The sequence below is a fragment of the Protopterus annectens genome, chromosome 15.part0, assembly GCF_019279795.1.
Source record: "Protopterus annectens isolate FY-2018-M chromosome 15.part0, PAN1.0, whole genome shotgun sequence".
NCBI classification, from domain to species: domain Eukaryota; kingdom Metazoa; phylum Chordata; order Ceratodontiformes; family Protopteridae; genus Protopterus; species Protopterus annectens.
The window spans coordinates 91,058,965-91,083,701 of record NC_056749.1 but is presented as its reverse complement, the minus strand read 5'-3'; the positions used below and the strand labels follow the sequence as shown (position 1 = coordinate 91,083,701).

The following is a 24,737-nucleotide window of genomic DNA, read 5'->3' as shown; positions in this document are numbered from 1 at the left end:
TTCAATAATCCACAAAATAAGGGGGAAAGGATCTTGCATTCCTTAGATGTACACAGGCAACTTTGTTTTTACCTGGACAGAACCAAGGATATCAGGAAAACAGAGCAGCTGTTTGTTTCTTATGCAACAAATTCCCAAGGCAAAGCTATTTCAAAACAGACCATTTCTAAATGGATTGCTCATGGAATCAGATTTTGTTACTCTCATCATGAAAAGCAAATCCCAGGAAAAATTAGGACTCACTCTACCAGAGCTGCTGCTACTTCAGCTGCCTTTCTCAGAGGAGTACCTACCAAGGATATTTTGGAAGCTGCAACTTGGAGTTCAGTGCATACTTTCTCCAAGCACTATAATCTCCCTCTTTACTCTAAGTCTAGGGCAGGCTTTGCTTCTGCAGTCTTGCAGGGCCTTCTAGCCACCCCTTCTACTGTATAACCACCACCCTTTACCTCAGCGTTGGGATTCAACCCTACAGTGATGACTGCAACAGTGAAACACGATGAACATAGTACAGTTGTGTACACTTACCATAAATGTAGATGTTTGAGTGTCTTCACTGTTGCAGTCTGGGTTACCCACCCTCCTGTCCCCTCTTATACTTTCATTAGTGTGGTTTCCTACTTTACCCTTCTTCTGAGGTGTATTTGCTACAGGGTATGGGGTTTGTTGTATGTTTCATTTTTGTTTTACTATTAGCCTTCACTTTTAGGCACCTGACATCTGGGGCAAGAAAAACTGGAGAACATGGCGTTGACTGGCAGCTTTGTACTCCTAGCACTCTGACGTCAGGGAGCATGACTGAACAGCCGACGCCGGACCCAGACTTTGGGATTCTGGCCGACCGAGGACTGCCTGCTGGCAGGAAGAACCCTACAGTGATGACTGCAACAGTGAAGACACTCAAACATCTGCATTTATGGTAAGTGTACACAACTATACTTTTCTGGTTGTGTACAGTTATCCATTTTGCAGTTCATAGCTTAGTTTGCTTAATGGGATACGTCCTTATAAGCTAGGGTAGGCATGCAGTTTTACTACACAAGAACATGTCAGCAATCAAGTTACATTACTGTAAATGTGTTCCACCTTGTAAACTTAATGGATGTTATATTTCCATCAGTTGTGTTCAGAAACCTTGTAGGTCACCAAAGAAGGCAGTAGTACCCTAAAGTTAGTAGCTCTAGTGTTTAAACGCCTTTAAGAAAACCTTGTTCTTGCCAGCTCTGTGGCAGAGGGGCGGAAGCTCATACTATGACCCAATTTCAGTTATCAGACCTGAACCTTGGGGAGTCAACTGGCACTTTAGGGGATTGAGACATTTTGCCATCTGTGTGTATCTTGGAGGTGGCTGGGCAGGGAGGGAAGAGACTTAAGACTCTAGCCTTACAGGACAAAGGTTGGGAGCCCACTGGCAGTTTGTCAGCAGACCAGATGTTCTTCGTGTTTCACTGTTGCAGTCATTGCATTTGGGTTATCTGCTTGCAGTAGCCCTCAGTCGGCCTGATTAACGAAGTCTTGGCTCCTACGTCAGTTGCTGTCTCTTCTGTGACGTCAGGTCGTCAGGGTTATAAAACATGCAGCCAACATCATTACATCATTCTTTCTTGACGTGCGGTGCCAGAAGCAGTTCACAAGTGCCGGTCGGTCGACTCCTGAAATTTTTGTTTTCGAGTTTCAGAAGTCTTCAACTAAAAGCTAAGTACCCTGTTGAGGAAACTTTTTCTTGCTCTAAACTGATGCCAGTAAAAGTAAATAGTTGCATTTCTTGTGGAAAGCAAATGCCTCATAAAGATTTTAATTCGCACTGTATTTCTTGACTAGGCCCTGACCACGACGTACCTTGCTGCCGGTTTTGTGCCTTATTTAAACCACAAACTATCCATCAGTATATTTGTGCTTCTAAATATTTTGGTGCTTGGTTCAATTATCCTGATATGTCTTCGGTAAGTCATCCGACTACCGACATTCTGAAAAAAAACAAAGATAAAGACAGAGACAGGCCGCCCAGTTCGCCGGTACTCATTGAGGTGCTTTCAGAGCCCCTGATACCCACTACTTCAGATTCGCAGGCCTCTACTGAGACTCATTCAGAGTCCGGTATGCTGCAAGATGCTTCAACTGTGGAACCTGTGGATGTCTACCTTGGATGGGTCCGGAGCCGCTGTGCAGGCACTGGCTTCTGAGGGTGTATTCGGGCCTACTGACTTGCATATTAAACCGCCGCCATCTTCTTCTTCCAGGCCTAAAACTCGAACCATGCCTAGTAAACTGACGCCCAGAAGCCAATCTTCCCCTGCTAAGAGACCTAGGACTGAGTTTGCTTATGATACTTCTAACCAGGATTCTGAAATTTCTGTTTCCTCTGATGACCAGGATTTACCCTTATCTACCTATGAGGATTTTGATGCTGAGGACTCTATTCCCTCTGCTTTCCCCCAGAGGATTTCTCTTTTGGTGAAACCTTGCATACTCTCAGGGAGCATTTTCGTTGGGAAAGTTGGGATTTTGCGGATTCTAAAAAGAGGCTTAGGGATTTCTTACTCCTGACCCAGCGCAGGCCTTTAGCTATACCTCCTGTACTGTTCATTGTTGATGATGCCTTTTCGGAATCTAGCATGGCCCCTGACTCTTAACCTCCTGCTTCCAGAAAACCTGATATTACAGGGTTCCTGACTCTCACAAGTTCCTTTTCAAAAATCCTACTGCGGATCCTGAAACCATTTCACAGGGACCCAAGGGCATTAAAGCTACTACTGCCAAAAATCCTTCCCCCTCTGATAGAGACTCCAGGGCACTGGATAGATGGGTTAAGAAGGTATACACTTCTGCAACTTTGGCCATTAGGGCCACTCTTGAATTGCCGGTTTCATATGTTAAAGTATCAGCAGCATTTTCCAAATTCTCAGCAGGAGAACCAGATTCTGCACCCTCAGCTTCAAACACTGAACCTAGCAGCCTGGCTATAGTTACCTAAGCTCTCTTTTACCATCCCTCAGTAAACCAGTGCTGGATATCATTTTAGAGGCAAGGAGGCCTAGTACTAGAACTTATGCCGAAAAATGGAAAAGATTCTGTGCCTGGAATCAATCTCAAGGGATAAGCACAGCAGTGCCCAATTTACCTCAGATTTTACAATACTTAACTGAAATGCTTCACTAGGGCCTGTCTTTTTCCTCAATAAAAATTCACGTCAGCCATTTCAGCTCATTATAACACAGAACCTCCCCTCTTCTCCACTGCTCAAGCAGTTCTTCAGAGGGGCCAAAAAGTTTAAGACCACCCAGGAGAGCTCCAACTCCAGCCTGGGACCTTAACTTTGTATTGGAGAAACTCACCCTTCTTCCTTTCGAGCCAGCTGTTTCTGCATATTTAAAATTCCTTTCTTGGAAAACAGCTTTCCTTTTAGCCATCACTTAAGCAAGAAGGGTACCTGAATTACAGGCCCTTATGGCAGTGGAGCCTTTCATCATCTTTCATGCAGACAGGGTGTCCCTAATGACCAATCCCTCTTTAATGCCAAAGTTGTTATCCAGTGTGAAGTTTTATCAGTCCATTCATTTACCAACCTTCTTTCCTAATCCACAGAACAAAGGGGAATGGATACTGCACTCCTTAGATGTGCACAGACAACTTAGATTCTACTTGGACAGGACTAAACCTCAAAGGAAGTCTGAACTGCTGGTGGCATTTGCTGCAGGGACAGAGGGGAAGGCTATTTCAAAACAAACCATCTCCAAATGGATAGGCCATTGCATTCATTTCTGCTGTAAGCACCATGGAAAACCTATCCCACAGGGGATCAGCCACACTCAACCAGGGCCGTATCTACCTCTACAACCTTTCTCAGAGGCATACCTACCAGGGGCATCCTAGAAGCTGCTACCTGGAGTTCTGTACATACTTTCACCAAACATTACCATTTGCCAGTTTTCTCTAAATCCAGAGCTGGCTTTGCCACTGCAATTTTGCAGGGCCTTGTAGCTGGTCCTAATGCTATCTAAATTCCTCCTCCCATCCTTAGCTTTGGGAATCTACACGAAGAACATAGTACAGTTGTGTACCCTTACCATAAATTTAGATGTTCGAGCGTATTCACTTTTGCAGTCCTGGTTACCCTCCCTCCAGCTCCCGACTTCTTTTGGCTATACCTCTTCTCTCCTTTTCTATGCTTAAAAGCTTTTTGGTGTATTTGCTTTTTTGTTGGAGGTATAACCTTGTATATTTATAGATCTGAAGTAGTTAACTTAATTTGTTCATCAACCTGTGGGTATCGGATCTGAGCCGGCAGCTTTATTCAGCTAAGATCCGAGCTCCAAGCTCCTCCCTCTTACCCATAACCCTCTGCCATCCCTCTCTGTCCTTGGATCTCGTTTGCCGCAGCTTATTCAAGCATCTAGAACGAGTTTCCAAGCGTAGGGCTTCGTGAGTTTATATCAAAATTTACTTTTTGACCAAGTTTTTAGTTTAATCGATAGATGAATGAGTGTTGATGTTCATCGTGTTACCCTGCTGCAGTCATCACACTTGGGTTATCCTGTCGTCAGGCGGTCCCGCAGTCGGCCGAATTTCCAAAGTCTTGGTCTGACGTCGGTTGCTGTCGCTTCATCCCTGACGTCCGTGCACCAGGGGTACATATATTGCAACCAGCGCCATTTTCTTCAGTCTTTCTTGCCGCGTGGTGCCCGAAGCAGAAGCAGTTCGCAAGTGCCGGTTGGCCGACTCCTGAGATTTTCGAATTTCAGACCGAAGTCTTCTATAAAGCTAAGTACCCTGTTGGGGAAACTTTTCTTGCCTCAGACCGATGTCAGAAAAAGTTAACAATTGTATTTCTTGTGGGAAGCAAATACCTCATAAGGATTTTCATTCTTATTGCATACCTTGCCTAGGCCCTGATCACGACGTCACTTCTTGTCGTTTTTGTGCTAGATTTAATAAACTTACTATTAAAAGACGATTTGATTTCGCACGACACTTTTTTGGTAGAAAATTTAACTATAACATGCCGTCGGAGCTACCGACTACCGGCGTGCACAAAAAGCGCAGGGACAAGGACCGACAGCCCAGGCCTAAGCCCGATTCTGAGGCCTCGGTTGATCCGGTCTCTGGTTCTCCGGTTATCAGTGAGGCTCCGACACACCCTCTGACTACCGCAGTTCTGGAACCCGAGTCCGCTACAGATATTTTGTCAGAATGTACTAGGCCGACGCAGCCTTTTACTTCAGGCCCTACCGACGATTTACCTTCCAAGGACGTCGGTATTTCTGAAACGCCATCTGTTTCTGAAGGCGTTTTCAGACCGACGACTTTTACAGTCCAAATGTTTTCCAAGTTGAAGACTCCTTCTAAATTGAAAAAGGCTTCACTTCAGTCTCCTGTTCAAGGCCCTATGCCTAAGAAAGAGATGCTCAAAATGGCAGAAGATTTGATTTCTCTTATCAGGGGTTCACAGTCTCCTCCTGACAAAAGGCCTAGACAAGAGGAAGATTCTGCTTCCTCTGAACAACTGTCTATTTCTTCGGATTCCTCTGAGGACCAAGACTATTCCTTCTCTCCTTATGAAGATTCTGATGCTGAGAAATCTATTCCCTCAGCTTCCCCTCCAGAAGATTACTCTTTTGGGGAAACTTTACACACTATGAGGGAACATTTTCACTGGGAAGGTTAGGATTACTCTGATTCCAAGAAAAGGTTGAGAGAGTTTCTTTTACTCCCCCAACACAGACCTCTAGCCATCCCGCCTGTTTTGGACATTGTGGATGATGTCTACTTAGAATCCAGTTTCAACCTGACTCTCTACCTCCTGCCCCGGCCAAGCCTGACAGATACTACAGAGTACCTGATTCCCACAAATTCCTTTACAAAAGACAAGTAGCTGACCCAGAGACTATCTCCCAGGGTCCCAAGGGGGCTAAGGCTTCCATGGCTAAAAATCCAGTACCTTCTGAAAGGGATTCAAAAGCACTAGACAGATGGAAAAAGGTTTACACCTCCGCCACTTTAGCTATGAGAGCACTAAACTGTCAATTTCATATGCTTAAGTATCAGCAATTTCTGATCTGTCAGTTAAAACAAAAGATAACCTCAACAATCTGAAATGAAAGAAGTACAGGATTTGTTGCACGCCACCGAGCAGGTGGGCAAACATACCTTGCAATGTGGGTTTGATTCTTTAGAGGCCTCCTGCCGACGTCAGCAGCTGTCACTGGATCAGTTATACGTAGGCATGCCTGGTTAAAAGAACAAAGTCTGCCTGATCATGTTAAAGCAAAACTATTAGATGCTCCCTTACAGCAGGATGTTCTTTTTGGTGTTAAAGCAGAAGAAGTTTTAAAGAAAATGGAAGATAAGGCGAAATCAATGCAGACAGTCAAAGATTTTCTACAAGTACAACCCCCTCGCTTCAGCAGAAACTGGCCAACAAAAAATTGGTCCTTTCCAGCCACTGACAGGCCTAAGAGGGGTAAATACAGGCGCCCAAGGGGCAGAGGACAACCACAAGCTCAGTATAAGCCTCACAAATGGGGCACTCCAACCCAGAAGGAAGGAGAAGACAGGTCTCAACCCACCAGAAGACAAACTCAATGACTTGCATCTCAGCTGGCCAAACAAAGCTGTCTTGTCAGCCCCCTTGGGGGGAAAACTAGCACAATTTGCAGACAACTGGCACATGGTCACAAAGGACAAATGGGTCCTAGACATAATTTTACGAGGATACAGATTCCACTTTCACACCTTGCCAATAAAAAGAGGAATGTCAAACCTGCCACAAAATCAAAGGGCAGAGGCTCAAAAACAAATTACAGCTCTCATGGCCATGAGAGCCATTCAAAGGGTACCAACTCAAGAGCAAGGCCAAGGATTTTACTCAAGACTCTTCCTAGTACCCAGGAAAGAAAATGCTTGGAGACCAATTCTGGACCTTTCAATTCCAAACGCTTACAAGTTCCCAAATTCAAGATGCTAACACTACAGCAGCTACTTCCCATGTTGGGCAAGGAAGCATGGCTGGTAACGTTGGACCTCAAGGAGGCATACCTGCATGTCACTATCAGACAAAGTTGTAGAAGATACCTCCGTTTCATTGCAGGTTCAACCCATTATCAATTCTCTGCACTGCCCTTTGGCTTATCAGCTGCGCCCAGAGTATTCACAAAATGCCTGGCACTAGTAATTGCATACTGCAGACAAAGAGGAATTCAAATATATCCATATCTGGATGACTGCCTCATCCAAGCAGAAAGAAAAAACATTCTCTTACAACATCTGGTGATCTGAAGAAGCGTGCTATGAGCACGCGAAAGCGCTTATCCTTTTGTTTTTATGTTGACTACTGAATAAAAGAAGATTGTGCTCTCACTTCTCGTGGTGTATCCTGAGGTTTTTTAATTTGGAACATCTGGCTTTTGTGAAGCATCTACTAAATTGTCTGGGGTACACAGTAAATGAAAAGAAGTCAAAACTAGTACCCTCACAAAAAATGACATTCCTGGTTGCCAGCTAGGACACAACGGCCCAGAAGACTTATCTTACTCCAGACAAGCAATTACAACTGACTCAATATTTCAAGACAATGGCAACAAAGACCCAATTAACTGCAAGAAAAATTCTGCAGGCTTTGGGCTTCATGGCATCTTGCATTCTGATAATACCATTTGCAAAACTGCATATGCGGAAATTACAGTGGTACCTAAAAAGCGTATGGTATCAACACAGCCACAGCTTGGACACAGTGATATCTCTCATTCCCTGCCTTCAACAGGAATTTCTATGGTGGGTACAGGCATGTCACCTCAACAAGGGTCAGCTTTTCATCTTGCCCCCACCCAGGCAAACTATCACAACAGATGCTTCAGACTATGCCTGGGGGGCACACATGGCAGGGCAATGCATTCAAGGACTATGGACTGCAGAACAAAGAAAACTGCATATAAACCAAAAAGAGATGCTAGCTGTACAGAAAGCTCTGACAGCCTTCAAGGATCTACTACAGCCAGGACAATTTGCAATAAAGACGGACAACACCACAGTAATGTGGTACATAAACAAACAAGGGGGCACACATTCCTACCCTCTTTGCAGGCAAGCAATAATCTTATGGAACACAGCTCTGGCCTACCAAGTCCAGTTACAGGCTCAATTCCTGCCAGGACAGAAAAACACATTGGCAGACGACCTAAGCAGAAACATCAAAGATCCCCACGAGTGGAAGCTAGACCCACAAATATTTACAATGATAACTCAGAGATGGGGTCTACCAAATATAGACCTGTTTGCCAGTCCTCAAAACTACCAGCTGACAAAATTTTGCACAAGGACATTCCACCATCAAGCTTGGAAAGTGGACGCTCTCTCCTTCAGTTGAAAAAACCTGACAGCATATGCCTTTCCTCCATTACCTCTTCTCACAAAGGTTCTTTTGAAGGTCAAAAAGGAGAAACTTCGACTGATTCTCATAGCCCCAGACTGGCCACGCCAGCACTGGTACCCACTATTGAAGAATATGGCTCACAGCCCACCATGGATATTGCCTCAAATTCCTCATTTACTCACGCAGCAAGACAAGCAGATTCTGCACAGCCAGATCAAAACCTTAAACCTGGCTGCATGGCAAATCAATTAAGCATCCCACCAGCCCCTCTTTCACAAGCAGTACTGGATGTTATTCTAGAGGCCAGGAGGCCAAGCACAAGGAAGGCTTACTCGGACAAATGGAAAAGGTTTTGTGCTTGGAACCAAGCTAAAGGCCAAGACACAACTCAGCCTCATATGCCTCACATTCTGCAGTATTTAGCTGAGATGTTGCATAAAGGACTTTCCTTCTCCTCTATTAAAATCCATGCTTCAGCTATTTCAGCTCACTACAACACTAATCCACCTTTATTTTCCAATCCTCTTCTAAGGCAGTTCCTCAGGGGGGGTAAAAAACATTAGACCACCTAGAAGAGCCCCTACACCAACATGGGACCTCAACTTTGTTCTGGAAAAACTAATGCTTACCTCCCTTTGAACCAGCTTTTTCTGCAGACCTTCAGTTCCTAGCCTGGAAGACTGCCCTGCTCCTGGCAATAACTTCTGCTAGGAGAGTCTCAGAAATACAGGCACTTATGGCAGTGGAACCTTTCCTCATTTTCCATCAAGACAGAGTTTCTCTACAAACTAATCCTTCCTTCATGCCTAAGGTGGTTTCCAGTGTAGCTTTAAATCAAACCATCCACCTACTCACTTTCTTCCCCAATCCACAGAACAAAGGTGAGAGACTCCTGCATTCCTTGGACATTCACAGGCAACTTCGTTACTACTTGGATAAAACTAAGGCTTTCAGAAAAACTGACCAGCTCTTTGTTTCCTATGCTACAGCTTCTCAAGGGAGGGCCATATCCAAGCAAACCATCTCTAAATGGATAGGCCATTGCATACGATTCTGCTATACCCATCATGGGAAACCAGTTCCTCCTACCATTAGATCCCACTCTACCAGGGCAACAGCTACCTCTACTGCCTTTCCCAGGGGGGTTCCTACCAAGGAAATTTTAGAAGCTGTAACTCTGAGTTCTGTACACACCTTCACCAAACACTATCACTTACCTCTTTACTCTAAGTCCAGGTCAGGCTTCGCCACTGCAGTTCTGCAGGGCCTCATTGCCTCCACTAACCCTCTATGATGCCTCCACCCTACCTTAGCTTTGGGACTCAATCCAAGTGTGATGACTGCAGCAGGGTAACACAATGAACATAGTACAGTTTTGTACCTACCATAAATGTAGATGTTAGAGTGTTCACCCTGCTGCAGTCCAGGTTACCCTCCCTCCAACCCCTCTGATCTACTGGCTAAATCTTTGCTATGCCTTTCTGATGTATTTGCTTATAGCTGAAGGGATTTTGTGTTTGTACAGTGTTCACACCTTTTGGTACTAATTTGGATCACCTTTTTGGGGGCACCTGACATCTGGGGCAAGAAAAACTGAAGAAAATGGCGTTGGTTGCAATATATGTACCCCTGGCGCACTGACGTCAGGGATGAAGCGACAGCAACCGACGTCAGACCAAGACTGGAAATCCGTCCGACTGCGGGACCGCCTGACGACAGGATAACCCAAGTGTGATGACTGCAGCAGGGTGAACACTCGAACATCTGCATTTATGGTAGGTACAAAACTGTACTTTTCCCCTTTTCTCTTAAATTGCTAAACCTGTTAGTAATTTTTTTCTATCTTTTAGTTACTTTAGTCTTCCCCCCCGTGTGTGTGAAGGTGTGTGTGCGGGTTGGGCCTATCTTTTGTTACCATGTCTGAGGCCCCGAAAGCAATTTTTTCCAAATGCACCGAGTGTGGCCATAAGCTTTCCCCAGCGGATAGCCACACTCTGTGTGTTATCTGTCTTGGGGTTGACCATCTCTCCTTGGGCTGCACAATTTGTGCAGCCTTCAACCCCAGGCTATGAGGGACAGGAAGTCGAAGCTGATTCTGGCGGGACTTCTGCCCCCAGACTCGGCTTCATCCTGTTCTCCCTCGGCGGCACTGGCTGTGACCGCGGCGGTCCCGCCTTCCATCCCTGCTCCCCCGGCCGGGACTCACTTTCCCACCTTGGCTCAGGAGGAGAGGGAATCTAGGAGGGTGAAAAGGAGAGAGAAAAACCACAAGTGGCGGGCCGAATCTTCCTCCTGGGCTACGCTGGCTAAACAGATAGCCTCTCCTAGGACGTCTGGGCCTTCTCCTTCCCGGCTTCATTCACCTCATTTTTCCCTGGAGCTGGAGGAGGAGACCCGGCCACCTTCGAGGTCATCGAGGCGGCACTCCAGGCCAGCCTTGGTGGCCTCGTCTAGATATACTCAGTTTGTTCAATGCAGATATGGACCGGATGATGCGTAGGTTTCTCCAGGCCCAACTGCAGATGGGAGTGCTCCTGCCCCCCCCCCCCCACGGGGGGGAGCTCAACCCCATTTTTCGCCCCGATTGCTCCTTCTCTGACCCACTTCCGGGGTTCGTAGCCGTCGGATCCAGGTAGCATCGGAGCCGGGGGAGGCTCGGCGCCGATAGTACACCCTACTTCGGCTCCGACTGCACCCTCGAGTTTGTCGGGTCCCTTTTCGGATATGAGCTCTCGGAGCTGTGAGCTGAGCTTCGGATCTGGAGGTGTCAGTGTGTCTTTGGCTCCGTCTCGGTCGGAGCATACTGGCCGTTTGGATCAGATTGCATCGGCGCCAGCTCCGGTCCACGCCTCGGATCCGAGGGGACTGCTCTCGGGTCCCAGAGAGAGCAGTTCCTCTTTGCCGTTCGATGTTGTGGAGAGGGTCTTGTTGAGGGATTCGAGACCCCAGGCTCCTGCTACGGTTCCACCCTTCACTCCCTCTCAGATGGGCCTACCTCCCATCATCTGGCTCCAGGGACAGCCTGCACCTACGTCCCAGATGGTTCCTTTAGAGGAACAGGATGTGGTTGGTGAGGCATCTACGGACAGCCCCCCCCCCCCTCGAGGAGGTTCCTCACAAACGTAAGTGCAAGAGGAGGCACTTGGACTCACCCGAGTCCCTGACAGAGGACACAGACTTAGGGGAAGGTTTCCCCAAGGTCACCCCCCCCCCCGAGGACGTCTCCTTCGGAGACATTATGGAAATGCTTCGTATTAGAGGGGGATGGTCAGCCCAAAAACCTTCCTCCAATGAGTCTGTGTTTCTGGAGGCGTTTGACGCAGGCCCGTCTACCTCTTGGATGTCCCCTCCCGCCGATCCCCTGGTAGATCTGATTATTACCAGGGCATGGAAGGAACCGGACACTGTGGAGCCCATACCAAAGAGACCAGACAAAATCCTCAGCCCACCCACAGATAGAACGGTTTAGAGCAAGGGTGGCCCCAGTAGATGCCATGTTGGTGGTGGCTGCCACCAAGAAGGAACTAGCCCAGGAGAGTTCTTCGGTCCACCCTCCTGACGAGCAGTCCCAGACGATGGACTGCCTAGGGGAGCGGATGTTCGCTTCAGCTACCTTCTTCGTAAGGTCGCTGAACTATATGGCACATGTGATACGACTCCAGCGGGATCTCATCAAAGAATATGCCGGGTCGCCCCCAGAGTCCATGTCGGCCGAGGATAAGAAAACATTTTCAGCTCGAATGGCCACTCTTAAGTCCATTTCGAACACTTCTATGCTGCTTCTTTCCCATGCTACGGAAGGAGCCACTAGAGCTAGCGGAGCAGGCATTGTCTTATGACAGCGTGCTTGGCTCCGTCTCTGCAACTTTGCGGAACCCTTCAAGGCGTCCTTCGCAAATGCCTCTTTTGACGGCCCTTCGCTGTTTGGCAAGACCGTCCGCGACACGTTGGTCCAGAGCGAGAAAGACGGGAAGACGTCTGCCGTCGGGATCTGCTTCTCTGCTCCCCAGAGGTCCTTCTCCAGGAACCAAAGGGGACAAAAGAAGATGTGGTTCCGGAAATCTCAACAGTCCAGTTTCGCTCCGGACCCCACGTCCCTCAGAGGCAGAGGAGGACAGGATGGCGCCGGCCCAGAGGCAGAGGGGGACCGAAGAATTTCAGGTTGAGAGAACCCTTTTCGGATCGTCCCATGCAGCAGCCCTGAGGGGTTGTCCGACTGCTCCACTCTGGAGGCAGTCGGGGGGGGCGTTTCTCGAGGCACCTAGCAGTTTGGGAGTCCATTACAACGGATCGCTGGGTGCTTCGAATCATATCCAGAGGTTACACTATCCCCTTTCTGAATCTCCGTCTCAGACCCCCCGAAGCTTCGCCGATGTCCCACCCAATCAAAGGGAGGCAGCAGCCACAGAAATAAAGCAGCTGCTAGAAAAAAGAGCAATCCAGCCCGTCCCCCAAGATCAATCCGGATCAGGCTTTTACTCCAGGTTCTTTCTGGTGCCAAAAAAGACGGGGGACTTAAGACCAATCCTCGACCTGTCCACTCTAAACCTGTCGGTTGCCAAAGAAAAGTTACGGATGGTCACCATTCAATCCATTCTCCCACTCCTGCAGGAGAACGAATGGATGTGCTCTATAGACCTCAAGGATGCGTACTACCACATTTTGATGGACAGACAATCCAGAAGGTTTCTCCGCTTCTGGCTGGAAGCAAGCCACTATCAGTTCAGGGTCCTCCCCTTTGGTCCCACCACAGACCCCAGGGTGTTCACCAAAGTTATGGCAGTTGTAGCGGCCCACCTGAGGCTTCAGGGAATACAGGTCTTTCCGTACCTACACGACTGGCTCCTGACCGCCCCCACCAGGCATCTACTAAGTTCAGCCAGGAATTACTTCCTTCACTTGGCCTCTCATTTGGGAATCTCAAGCAATCTCAAGAAATCCTCCCTTCAACCAACTCAAATCTTGGATTTCAAAGGGGCCAGGTTAGACACAAACCTGTTGAGGGTCTTCCTAACTCCGGACAGGCTTTCGAACTTTGACACTCCACGTGCTGACCCTTCTACAATCCCCGGCTCCTCCAGCGGAATTGGTCCTGAGGGCGCTAGGTTCCATGGCTGCGGCCATCAATCTGTCACCTCTAGCTTGTCTAAATATGAGGGTCCTACAATGGACCTTGCAGGTTCAGTAGTCCATCCTGCAAAATCCGCTAAGTGCATCTATCCCCCTCAGCAAGGTTTGTAGGAAATCCCTATTCTGGTGGATCCAGTCCTCGGATCTCCGGGAAGGGCGCCCCTTCTCAATGTCCCCACCTCATGCCACGGTGACCACGGATGCTTCTCGCCTCGGGTGGGGGGGGGGCACTGGATGGGCAGAACCGTCCAAGGCACGTGGACCCACTCGGAGACCATGTTGCACATCAATGTCCTAGAGATGAGGGCGGTGCTTTTAGCGTTGCAAGCACTCCAGGCCCCTTCTTTCCTTGGGGACAATTGCAATTCAAACAGATAACATATCAGTAGTCTGGTATATCAACAAACGGGGGGGAACCAGATCCTATCCGCTTTGTCGAGAGGCCATGAGAGTTTGGAACCGGGCGATTGCCACCAACCGCTTTCTCATAGCAACATACATTCTGGGTCGGTCGAACATTTTGGCAGACAGGCTGAGTCGAGCCATCCTCTCGCCATACGAGTGGTCTCTGAACCCGAGAGTAGCGAAGCAAATCTTCCTCAAGTGGGGTCAACCTTGCTGCGATCTCTTCGCGTCGCCTTCGAACGCAAAGTGCAGCGAGTACTTTGCTCTACTTCCCCCACCAGGGGAATCCCCCAGAGACGCTGTAGTGCATGTTTGGCCATCCGGTCTACTTTATGCTTATCCACCTCTTCCTCTGATGGTAAAATTATTGCAGAAAGCTCGTTGGTTGGGGAGCAGAGTGATCCTCATAGCCCCATTCTGGCCTTGTCAAATGTGGTTCCCTTGCCTATGGTCTCATCTAGTGAATCCTCCATGGATTTTGGATCCCACTCCGGATCTGATATCTCACCCCCTAGGGTTGACAACCCCAAACCTGGACAATCTCAAGCTCACAGCTTGGTTTTTTGCAGTTCCAATAATAGCTAGGACTCCCGGCATCTCCTCTTCTGTTACTGCTATTTTAGTAGCAGCTCATAAACCTTCTACTGGGAAGGTCTATAAGAGCAAATGGAAATGTTTTTCAATCTGGGCGGAACATAGAAATTTGGATCCCTTTACAGCCTCGATACCAGCTGCATTAGATTTTTTGTCATATTTATTTGACCAAGGTGCCAGCTCCTCTACGGTCAAAGTCCAATTAGCAGCGATCTCCCACTTTCATGTGGGAAGTGATCTCGGTCCTTTTGCTTCTTCTAAGATCTGCAAGACTTTCTTAAAAGGTACTTTCTTGTTAAGGCCTCCTGTTAAGGATGCAGTCCCTCTGTGGGATTTAACCCTTGTTCTCCCAGCTGTTACTGGCCCTCCCTTTGAACCTGCAGCTTCGGTGGATCTAAAATATTTATTTTGGAAAACGGCCTTTCTCATTGCTATCACTTCGGCTAGAAGGGTTTCGGAGCTTTAAGCCCTTTGTGCCAAACTTCTATACCTGGTCTTTCATAAAGAGAGATGTTCATCGTGTTACCCTGCTGCAGTCATCACACTTGGGTTATCCTGTCATCAGGTGGTCCCGCAGTCGGCCGGATTTCCAAAGTCTTGGTCCGATGTCGGTTGCTGTTGCCTCATCCCTGATGTCAGTGCGCCAGGGGTATATATATTGCAGCCGACGCCATTTTCTCCAGTCTTTCTTGCCGCGCGGTGCCCGAAGCAGAAGCAGTTCGCAAGTGCCGGTCGTCCGACTCCTGAGATTTTTGAATTTGAGTTTCAGACTGAAGTCTTCTATAAAGCTAAGTACCCCATTGGGGAAACTTTTCTTGCCTCCGACCGATGTCAGAAAAAGTTAAAAATTGTATTTCTTGTGGGAAGCAAATACCTCCTAAGGATTTCCATTCTTATTGTATACCCTGCCTAGGCCCTGATCACGACATCACTTCTTGTCATTTTTGTGCTAGATTTAATAAACGCACTATTAAAAGACGGTTTGATTTCGCACAACACTTTTTTGGCAGAAAATTTAATTATAACATGCCGTCGGAGCTACCGACTACCGGCGTGCACAAAAAACGCAGGGATAAGGATAGTCAGCCCAGGCCCAAGCCTGATTCCGTGGCCTCGGTTGATCCGGTCCTCCGGTTATCTGTGAGGCCCCGACGCAGCCTCCGACTACCACTGTTGAGGAACCCAAGACCGCTATGGATATTTTGACGGAATGTACTAGGCCGATGCAGCCTTTTACTTCAGACCCTGCTGACGACTTACCTTCCAAGGATGCCGGTTCTTCTGAAACACCTTCGCTTTCTGAAGGCGTTTTCAGACCGACGACTCTCACAGTTAAAACGTTTTCTAAATCAAAGACTCCTTCCAAATCAAAAAAAAGCTTCACTTCAGTCTTCTGTTCAAGGCCCTATGCCTAAGAAACAGATGCTTAAGATGGCCAAAGATCTGATTACTCTTATCAGGGGTTCCCAGCCCCCTCCTGACAAAAGGCCTAGACAAGAGGAAGAATCTGCTTCCTCTGAACAACTGTCCATTTCTTCGGATTCTTCTGAAGACCAAGACCATTCCTTCTCTCCTTATGAAGATTCTGATGCTGAGGACTCTATTCCCTCAGCTTCCCCTCCAGAAGATTACTCTTTTGGGGAAACCTTACACACCATGAGGGAGCATTTTCACTGGGAAGGCCAGGATTACTCTGATTCCAAGAAAAGGCTCAGAGAGTTTATTTTACTCCCCCAACACAGACCTCTAGCCATCCCTCCTGTTCTGGACATTGTGGATGATGATTATTTAGAATCCAGTTTCAACCCTGACTCTCTGCCTCCTGCCAAGCCTGACAGATATTACAGAGTGCCTGATTGCCATAAATTCCTTTACAAAAGCCCAGTAGCTGACCCAGAGACCATCTGCCAGGGTCCTAAGGGGGCTAAGGCTTCCATGGCTAAAAAAACAGTACCTTCTGAGAGGGATTCAAGAGCACTAGACAGATGGGGGAAAAAGGTTTACACCTCAGCCACTTTAGCTATGCGAGCTCTAAACTGTCAATTTAATATGCTTAAGTACCAGCAATTTCTGATCTCTCAGTTAAAACAAAAGATTACAACCCTTCCTCAACAATCTGAATTGAAAGAAGTACAGGATTTGTTGCACGCCACCGAGCAGGTGGGCAAGCATACCTTACAATGTGGGTTTGATTCCTTGGAGGCCTCATGCAGAGCAGCGGTCACTGGATCAGTTATACATAGGCATGCCTAGTTAAAGGAGCAGAGTCTGCCTGAACATGTTAAAGCAAAACTACTAGATGCTCCCTTGCAGCAGGATGTTCATTTTGGTGTTAAAGCAGAAGACGTTTTAAAGAAAATGGAGGTTAAGGCAAAATCAATGCAGACAGTCAAAGATTTCCTACAGGTACAAACCCCTCGCTTCAGCAGAAACTGGCCAACCAAAAATTGGTCCTTTCCAGCCACTGACAGGCCTCAGAGGGGTAAATACAGGTACCCAAGGGGCAGAGGACAACCACAAGCTCAGTATAAGCCTCGCCAATGGACCACTCCAACCCAGAAGGGAGGAGAAGACAGGTCTCAAGCCACCAGAAGGCAAACTCAATGACTTGCACCTCAACTGGCCAAACAAAGCTCTTTTGTCAGCCCCCCTGGGGGGAAAACTAGCATTATTTGTAGACAACTGGCACATGGTCACGAAGGACAAATGGGTCCTGGACATAATTTTACAAGGATACAGATTCTACTTTCACACCTTACCAATAAAAAGAGGAATGCCAAACCTGCCACAGAATCAAAGGGCAGAGGCTCAAAAACAAATTACAGCTCTCATGGCCATGAAAGCTATTCAAAGGGTACCAACTCAAGAGCAAGACCAAGCATTTTACTCAAGACTATTCCTGGTACCCAGAAAGGAAAATGCTTGGAGACCAATTCTGGACCTTTCAATTCTAAACACTTACAAGTTCCCAAATTCAAGATGCTAACACTACAGCAGCTATTTCCCATGTTGGGCAAGGAAGCATGGCTGGTAACGTTGGACCTCAAGGAGGCATACCTGCATGTCCCTGTCAGACAAAGTTGCAGAAGATACCTCCGTTTCATTGCAGGTTCAACCCATTATCAATTCTCTGCACTGCCCTTTGGCTTATCTACTGCGCCCAGAGTATTCACAAAATGCCTGGCACCAGTAATTGCATACTGCAGACAAAGAGGAATTCAAATATATCCATACCTGGACGACTGCCTCATCCAAGCAGAAAGAAAAGACATTCTCATACAACATCTGGCTTTTGTGAAGCATCTACTAAATTGCCTGGGGTACACAGTAAACGAAAAGAAATCAAAACTAGTACCCTCACAAAAAATGACATTCCTGGGTGCCAGCTTGGACACAACGGCCCAGAAGGCTTATCTTACTCCAGACAAGCAATTACAACTGACTCAATATTTCAAGACAATGGCAACAAAGACCCAATTAACTGCAAGAAAAATTCCGCAGGCTTTGAGATTCATGGCATCTTGTATTCTGATAATACCATTTGCAAAACTGCATATGAGGAAATTACAATGGTACCTAAAAAGCGTATGGTCTTAACACAGCCACAGCTTGGACACAGTGATATCTCTCATTCCCTGCCTTCAACAGGAATTTCTCTGGTGGGCACAGGCATGTCACATCAACAAGGGTCAGCCTTTCACCTTGCCCCCACCCAGGCAAACTATCACAACAGATGCTTCAGACTACGCCTGGGGGGCTCACATGGCAGGGAAATGCATTCAAGGCCTATGGACTGCAGAACAAAGAAAACTGCACATAAACCAAAAAGAGATGTTTGCTGTACAGAAAGCTCTGACAGCCTTCAAGGATCTACTACAGCCTGGACAACTGGCAATAAAGACGGACAACACCACAGTAATGTGGCACATAACCAAACAAGGGGGCACACATTCCTACCCTCTTTGCAGGCAAGCAATAATCTTATGGAACACAGCTCTGACCTACCAAGTCCAGTTACAAGCTCACTTCCTGCCAGGACAGAAAAACACATTGGCAGACGACCTAAGCAGAAACATCAAAGATCCATACGAGTGGAAGCTAGACCCACAAATATTTGCAATGATAACTCAAAGATGGGGCCTACCAAATATATAGACCTGTTTGCCAGTCCTCAAAACTACCAGCTGACAAAATTTTGTACAAGGACATTCCACCAACAAGCATGGAAAGTGGATGCTCTCTCCTTCAGTTGGAAAAACCTGACGGCATATGCCTTTCCTCCATTACCTCTTCTCACAAAGGTTCTTTTGAAGGTCAAAAAGGAGAAACCTCGAATGATTCTCATAGCCCCAGACTGGCCACGCCATCACTGGTACCCACTTTTGAAGAATATGGCTCACAGCCCACCATGGATACTGCCACAAATACCTCATTTGCTCACACAGCAAGACAAGCAGATTCTACACAGCCAGATCAAAACCTTAAACCTGGCGGCATGGCAAATCAGTTAAGTAGCCAACCAGCTCCTCTTTCTCAAACAGTATTGGATGTTATTCTAGAAGCCAGGAGGCCAAGCACCAGGAAGGCTTACTCGGACAAATGGAAAAGGTTTTCTGCTTGGAACCAAGCTAAAGGCCTAGATACAACTCAGCCTCATATGCCTCACATTCTGCAGTATTTAGCTGAGATGTTGCAGAAAAGACTTTCCTTCTCCTCAATTAAAATCCATGCTTCAGCTATTTCAGCTCACTACGACACGGACCCACCTTTATTTTCAAATCCACTCCTAAGGCAGTTCCTCAGAGGGGCAAAAAACATTAGGCCACCCAGAAGAGCTCCTACGCCTACATGGGACCTCAACTTTGTTCTGGAAAAACTAACATTACCTCCCTTTGAACCAGCTTTTTCTGCAGACCTTCAGTTCCTATCTTGGAAGACTGCCTTGCTCCTGGGAATAACGTCTGCTAGGAGAGTTTCAGAATTATAGGCACTTATGGCAGTGGAACCTATCCTCATTTTTCATCAAGACAGAGTTTCTCTACGAACTAATCCTTCCTTCATGCCTAAGGTGGTTTCCAGTGTAGCTTTAAATCAAACCATCCATCTACCCACTTTCTTCCCCAATCCACAGAACAAAGGTGAGAGACTCCTACATTCCTTGGACATTCACAGGCAGCTTCGATATTACTTGGATAAAACTAAGGCTTTCAGAAAAACGGACCAGCTCTTTGTTTACTATGCTACAGCTACTCAAGGGAAGGCCATTTCCAAGCAAACCATTTCTAAATGGATAGGCCATTGCATACGATTCTGCTATACCCATCATGGGAAACCAGTTCCTCCTACCGTTAGGTCCCACTCTACCAGGGCAACAGCTACCTCTACAGCCTTTCTCAGGGGGGGTTCCTACCAAGGAAATTTTAGAAGCTGCAACTTGGGAGTTCTGTACACACCTTCACCAAACACTATCACTTGCCTCTTTATTCTAAGTCCAGGGCAGGCTTCGCCACTGCAGTTCTGCAGGAGCTCATTGCCTCCACTAACCTTCTATAATGCCTCCACCCTACCTTAGCTTTGGGATTCAACCCAAGTGTGATGACTGCAGCAGGGTAACACGATGAACATAGTACAGTTTTGTATCTACCATAAATGTAGATGTTCGAGTGTTCTCCCTGCTGCAGTCCAGGTTACCCTCCCTCCAACCCCTCTGATTTGCTGGCTAAACCGCTAAACCTCTGCTATGCCTTACTGATGTATTTGCTTATAGCTGAAGGGTTTTTGGGTCTGTACAGTGTTCTCACTTTTTGGTACTGATTTGGATCACCTTTTTGGGGGCACCTGACATCTGGGGCAAGAAAAACTGAAGAAAATGGCGTCGGTTGCAATATATATACCCCTGGCGCACTGACGTCAGGGATGAGGCGACAACAACCGACGTCGGACCAAGACTTTGGAAATCCGGCCGACTGCGGGACCGCCTGACAACAGGATAACCAAAGTGTGATGACTGCAGCAGGGTGAACACTCGAACATCTACATTTATGGTAGGTACAAAACTGTACTTTTCTCTCAGGACCAATCCCTCCTTTTTGCCTAAAGTTGCCTCTGAGTCCAACATTAATCAATCTATCAATTTACTGTTTTTTTCCCCAAATTATCATAACAAAGGTGAATACAAATTACATTCTTTGGACATGCACAGACAATTGAGGTTCTACTTACACAGGACTGCTGAACATAGGAAATCTGAGCAACTCCTTGTCTCATTTGCTAAACCCTTTTTGGGTAAACCTGTGTCAAAAGCTACATTGTCCAGATGGATTTCCCAATGTATACTTCTCTCATATAAGAGTTCTGGCCGACCTAAACCTGTTGGAGTTCACGCCCATTCTACTCTATCGATTTCTACTTCTGCTGCTTTTTGGTCCAGTGTGTCCTTGGATGACATTTGTTCAGCAGCCACTTGGGCTTCATCCCATACTTTTTTACCCATTACAAGTTGGATATAATTTCCAGAGGGAGGGCATCCTTTGGCTCTGCAGTGCTCCAGAATATTCTTCCATGAGGACCTCCCAAGTTTTTGGTAGCTGGGGACACTGTCCCACAGGTTGATGAACAATTGAAGTTAACTACTTCAGAAAAAGAAGTTATGTACTCACCATAATGTTCCATCTGAGTAGGTAACTTCATTTGTCAGCAACCAACCCCCCTCCGTCCCCCTAACCTTTAGTTCGTCCTTTTAGGATCTTTGTGCTTCCTTTCCAGATGACATCAGGTTAGGATGTTTAGCTGATCCTTTGTTTTGTAGTATTCTATGATACTATAGCAAACTCGATCTGAGGACAGAGAGGGATGGCAGGGGGTTATGGGTAAGGGGGAGGAGTTTGGAGCTCGGATCTTAGCTGAATAAAACTGCCGGCTCGGATCCGATTCGGATCTGATACCCACAGGTTGCTGACAAATGAAGTTACCTACTCAGATGGAACGTTATGGTGAGTACATAACTTCTTTATTTAATTGCTTTCCATTAGGGGGCACCTGACATCTGGGGCAGGAAAAACTGATGTAATGACGTCGGCTGCATGTTTTATACCCCTGACGACCTGACATCATGGAAGAAGATACAGCAACCGTCGTAGGACCCAAGACTTTGTTAATCAGGCCGACTGAGGGCTACTGCAAGTAGATAACCCAAATGTAATGACTGCAACAGTGAATACACTCTAACATCTACATTTATGGTAAGTGTACACAACTGTACTTTTTGCATAGATGGCAGTACACATTATACTGTGAGTGGGAAGAGTATAAACAGGAAAAGATCAATGGTACCATGCTGTTGCCGCTTCTTCTGCTCTCCAACCACCGGGATGGCACCATGCTGTTGCCGCCACTTCTGCTCTCCAACCACCGTGATGGCACCATGCTGTTGCCGCCACTTCTGCTCTCCAACCACCAGGATGACACCATGCTGTTGCCGCCACTTCTGCTCTCCAACCACCAGGATGACACCATGCTGTTGCCGCCACTTCTGCTCTCCAACCACCAGGATGGCACCATGCTTTTGCCGCCGCTTCTGCTCTCCAACCACTTCCTAAACTTACAATTGAATCGTTATGCTAGCCAAGTCCTGATCTATGAAGAGCAAGTTAACCCTGGGCAGGATATGTTGGTGTGGAAGACCGATATCCAAAACAAATTAAAAAAGAAAAAAGCAAAACACTATTCTGAATTCACTTTGATGTTGAAGTGTTGGTGTGAAAGACATCATATAAAGTACCCAGGCCTGGTTTCAGCTTTTTTCAGTGATTCTTTCTTACTCTAAGTTAAACCTTATCGCATAGCAGGTTGGAAATGAAGTTTAGTCCCTTGTCTTTTATGTTACTGGCTAAGCAGTATTTTGCAGTCCATCATCTTGTATGTACCATTTAAAAAAACATGCTTAAGCAGTTCACTGTTAATACCTATTACTCGCTCACTTGTTTTTCTCAACAGTAACTTTATAATATTTCTGTATGCAGGCTCTTCGTGGTTTTTGTTTTGTACCTTTTTGTGTCAACTTTTGTTTCTGTTTGGGTGTTTCCTTCTTAGGCATCACTTCAGCTGGGCATCGAAGTACTCAAAGGCGACATTTGTGAATTAGTAGTATAATAGGTGCAGGGTAAGGTTCGGGTCTCTCAGCTGTGCTATGCTTTTCTTATGTAATTAAGGGAAGTATTCACATTGAATGTCTTTAACTGCGTTTGATTTGTAGAAGTACTTCTTGTTACAATGATTTGATAATTTATTTTATAACTAAGTGTATTGCTTTTTTTTCTGATTCTGGTTTTGCTTACTTCTTATTGCAGAAGCTGAAGAAGCTGTCCTGATTGATTTGTCACCAACCTGTAAGTTGAACATAACATCTCTGCTTTCACAGTTAATGTTTAATTAGTAGCAGTGATTGTGTCAGCAATCTACAAGTGTTTGCCATTTTCCAGATGTTCATCGTGTTACACTGCTGCAGTCATTACACTTGGGTTATCCTGACGTCAGGTGGTTCCCCATTTGGCTTGAGTTCCAAAGTCTTGGTCCGGCGTCAGTTGCTGTCGCTTCCTCCCTGACGTCAGTGCAACAGGGGTATATAAGATGCAGCCGACGCCATTTTCTTCAGTCTTTCTTGCCGTGCAGTGCCTGAAGCAAAAGCAGTTCGCAAGTGCCGGTCGGCCGTCTCCTGAGATTTTCATTCTGAATCAAGAACCAAAGTCTTCTACAAAGGTAAGTACCCCGTTGGGGAAACTTTTTCTTGCCTCAGACCGATGTCAGTAAAAATTAATAACTGTATTACTTGTGGGAAGCAAATACCTCATAAGGATTTCCATTCCTGTTGTATCCCATGCCTAGGCCCAGACCACGACGTCACTGGTTGTCGGTTTTGTGCTAGGTTTAACAAGCGCACTATTAAACGTCGGTTTGATTTTGCCCGACATTATTTTGGTAAAAATTTCAATTATACCATGCTGTCGGAACTTCCGAAGACCGTAATACACAAAAAGCGCAAAGACAAGGATAGGCATCCGAGGCCTACACCCACAGCTACAGAGGGTGTCTTCAGACCTACTCAGTTAAGCATTAAACCCTCAGCTAAGTCTAAGCCTCCTTTAAAGTCAAAGAAACAAATACAGCATTCTTCAGGTAAGGCCTCCATGTCTAAGAAACAAATGCTCAAAATGGCCGAAGACCTAATCACTCTGATCAGGGGGTCCCATCCCCCTCCTGATAAAAGGCCTAGACAGGGTGCAGACTATGACTCATCTGACCAGGTGTCCATCTCTTCTGATTCATCCTCAGACCTAGGATACTCTTTACCCCCTTATGAGGATTCTGATGCTGAGGAATCAATTCCATCAGCCTCATCGCCTGAGAACTACTCCTTTGGGGAAACCCTACATACCATGAGGGAGAATTTCCACTGGGAAGGCCAGGATTATTCAGAATCCAAGAAAAGGCTCAGAGACTTCCTTTTATTACCTCAACATAGACCCCTTGCTATTCCGCCACTGTTAGATATTGTGGATGATGTGTATACTGAATCCAGCTTAAATCCTGATTCCTTACCTCCAGCCCATGTTAAACCTGACAGATACTAGAGAGTCCCTGACTCACATAAATTTCTGTATAAAAGCCCTGTAGCTGACCCTGAAACTGTTTCTCAGGGACCCAAAGGAGTTAAGGCCTCATCAGCCAAGAATCCAGTCCCCTGTGACAGAGATTCCAGAGCATTAGACAGATAGGGAAAGAAAGTATATACGTCTGCAACTTTAGCGATAAAAGCCTTAAATTTCCAGTTTCACAAGCTAAAATATCAGCAATGTTTACTGTCTCAGTTAAAACAGAAAATGCTTCCAGAATCAGATCCTCCTAATTTTAAAGAAATGCAGGATTTATTGCATGCAGCTGAACAAGTGGGAAAGCATACTTTGCAATGTGGTTTTGATTCTCTAGAGGCCTCCTGCAGAGCAGCAATTACAGGCTCTGTCATTAGAAGACATGCTTGGTTAAAAGAACATACGTTACCAGATCACGTTAAAGCAAAATTATTGGATGCACCTTTGCAGCAGAATGTGTTATTAGGAGTTAAGGCAGAAGAGGTATTAAAGAAAAAGGAGGATAAGGCAAAATCTATGCAAACTTTGAAGGATTTCTTACAGGTTCAGCCTGCTAGATTTAGCAGAAACTGGCCAACTAAGAATTGGTCCTT

At 46.4% G+C, this 24,737-nt stretch overlaps 1 protein-coding gene across 1 annotated transcript in view; it reads left to right on the top strand.

The window, feature by feature from the left end:
• OCRL (OCRL inositol polyphosphate-5-phosphatase) overlaps positions 1–24,737 on the top strand; it is a 2,544,778-nt gene that overhangs the window by 146,224 nt on the left and 2,373,817 nt on the right. Inside the window, exon 4 of the mRNA XM_044057236.1 lies at positions 22,846–22,884. Coding sequence (XP_043913171.1) covers positions 22,846–22,884 — 39 coding nt within the window. The remainder of the gene's footprint in view (positions 1–22,845; positions 22,885–24,737) is intronic.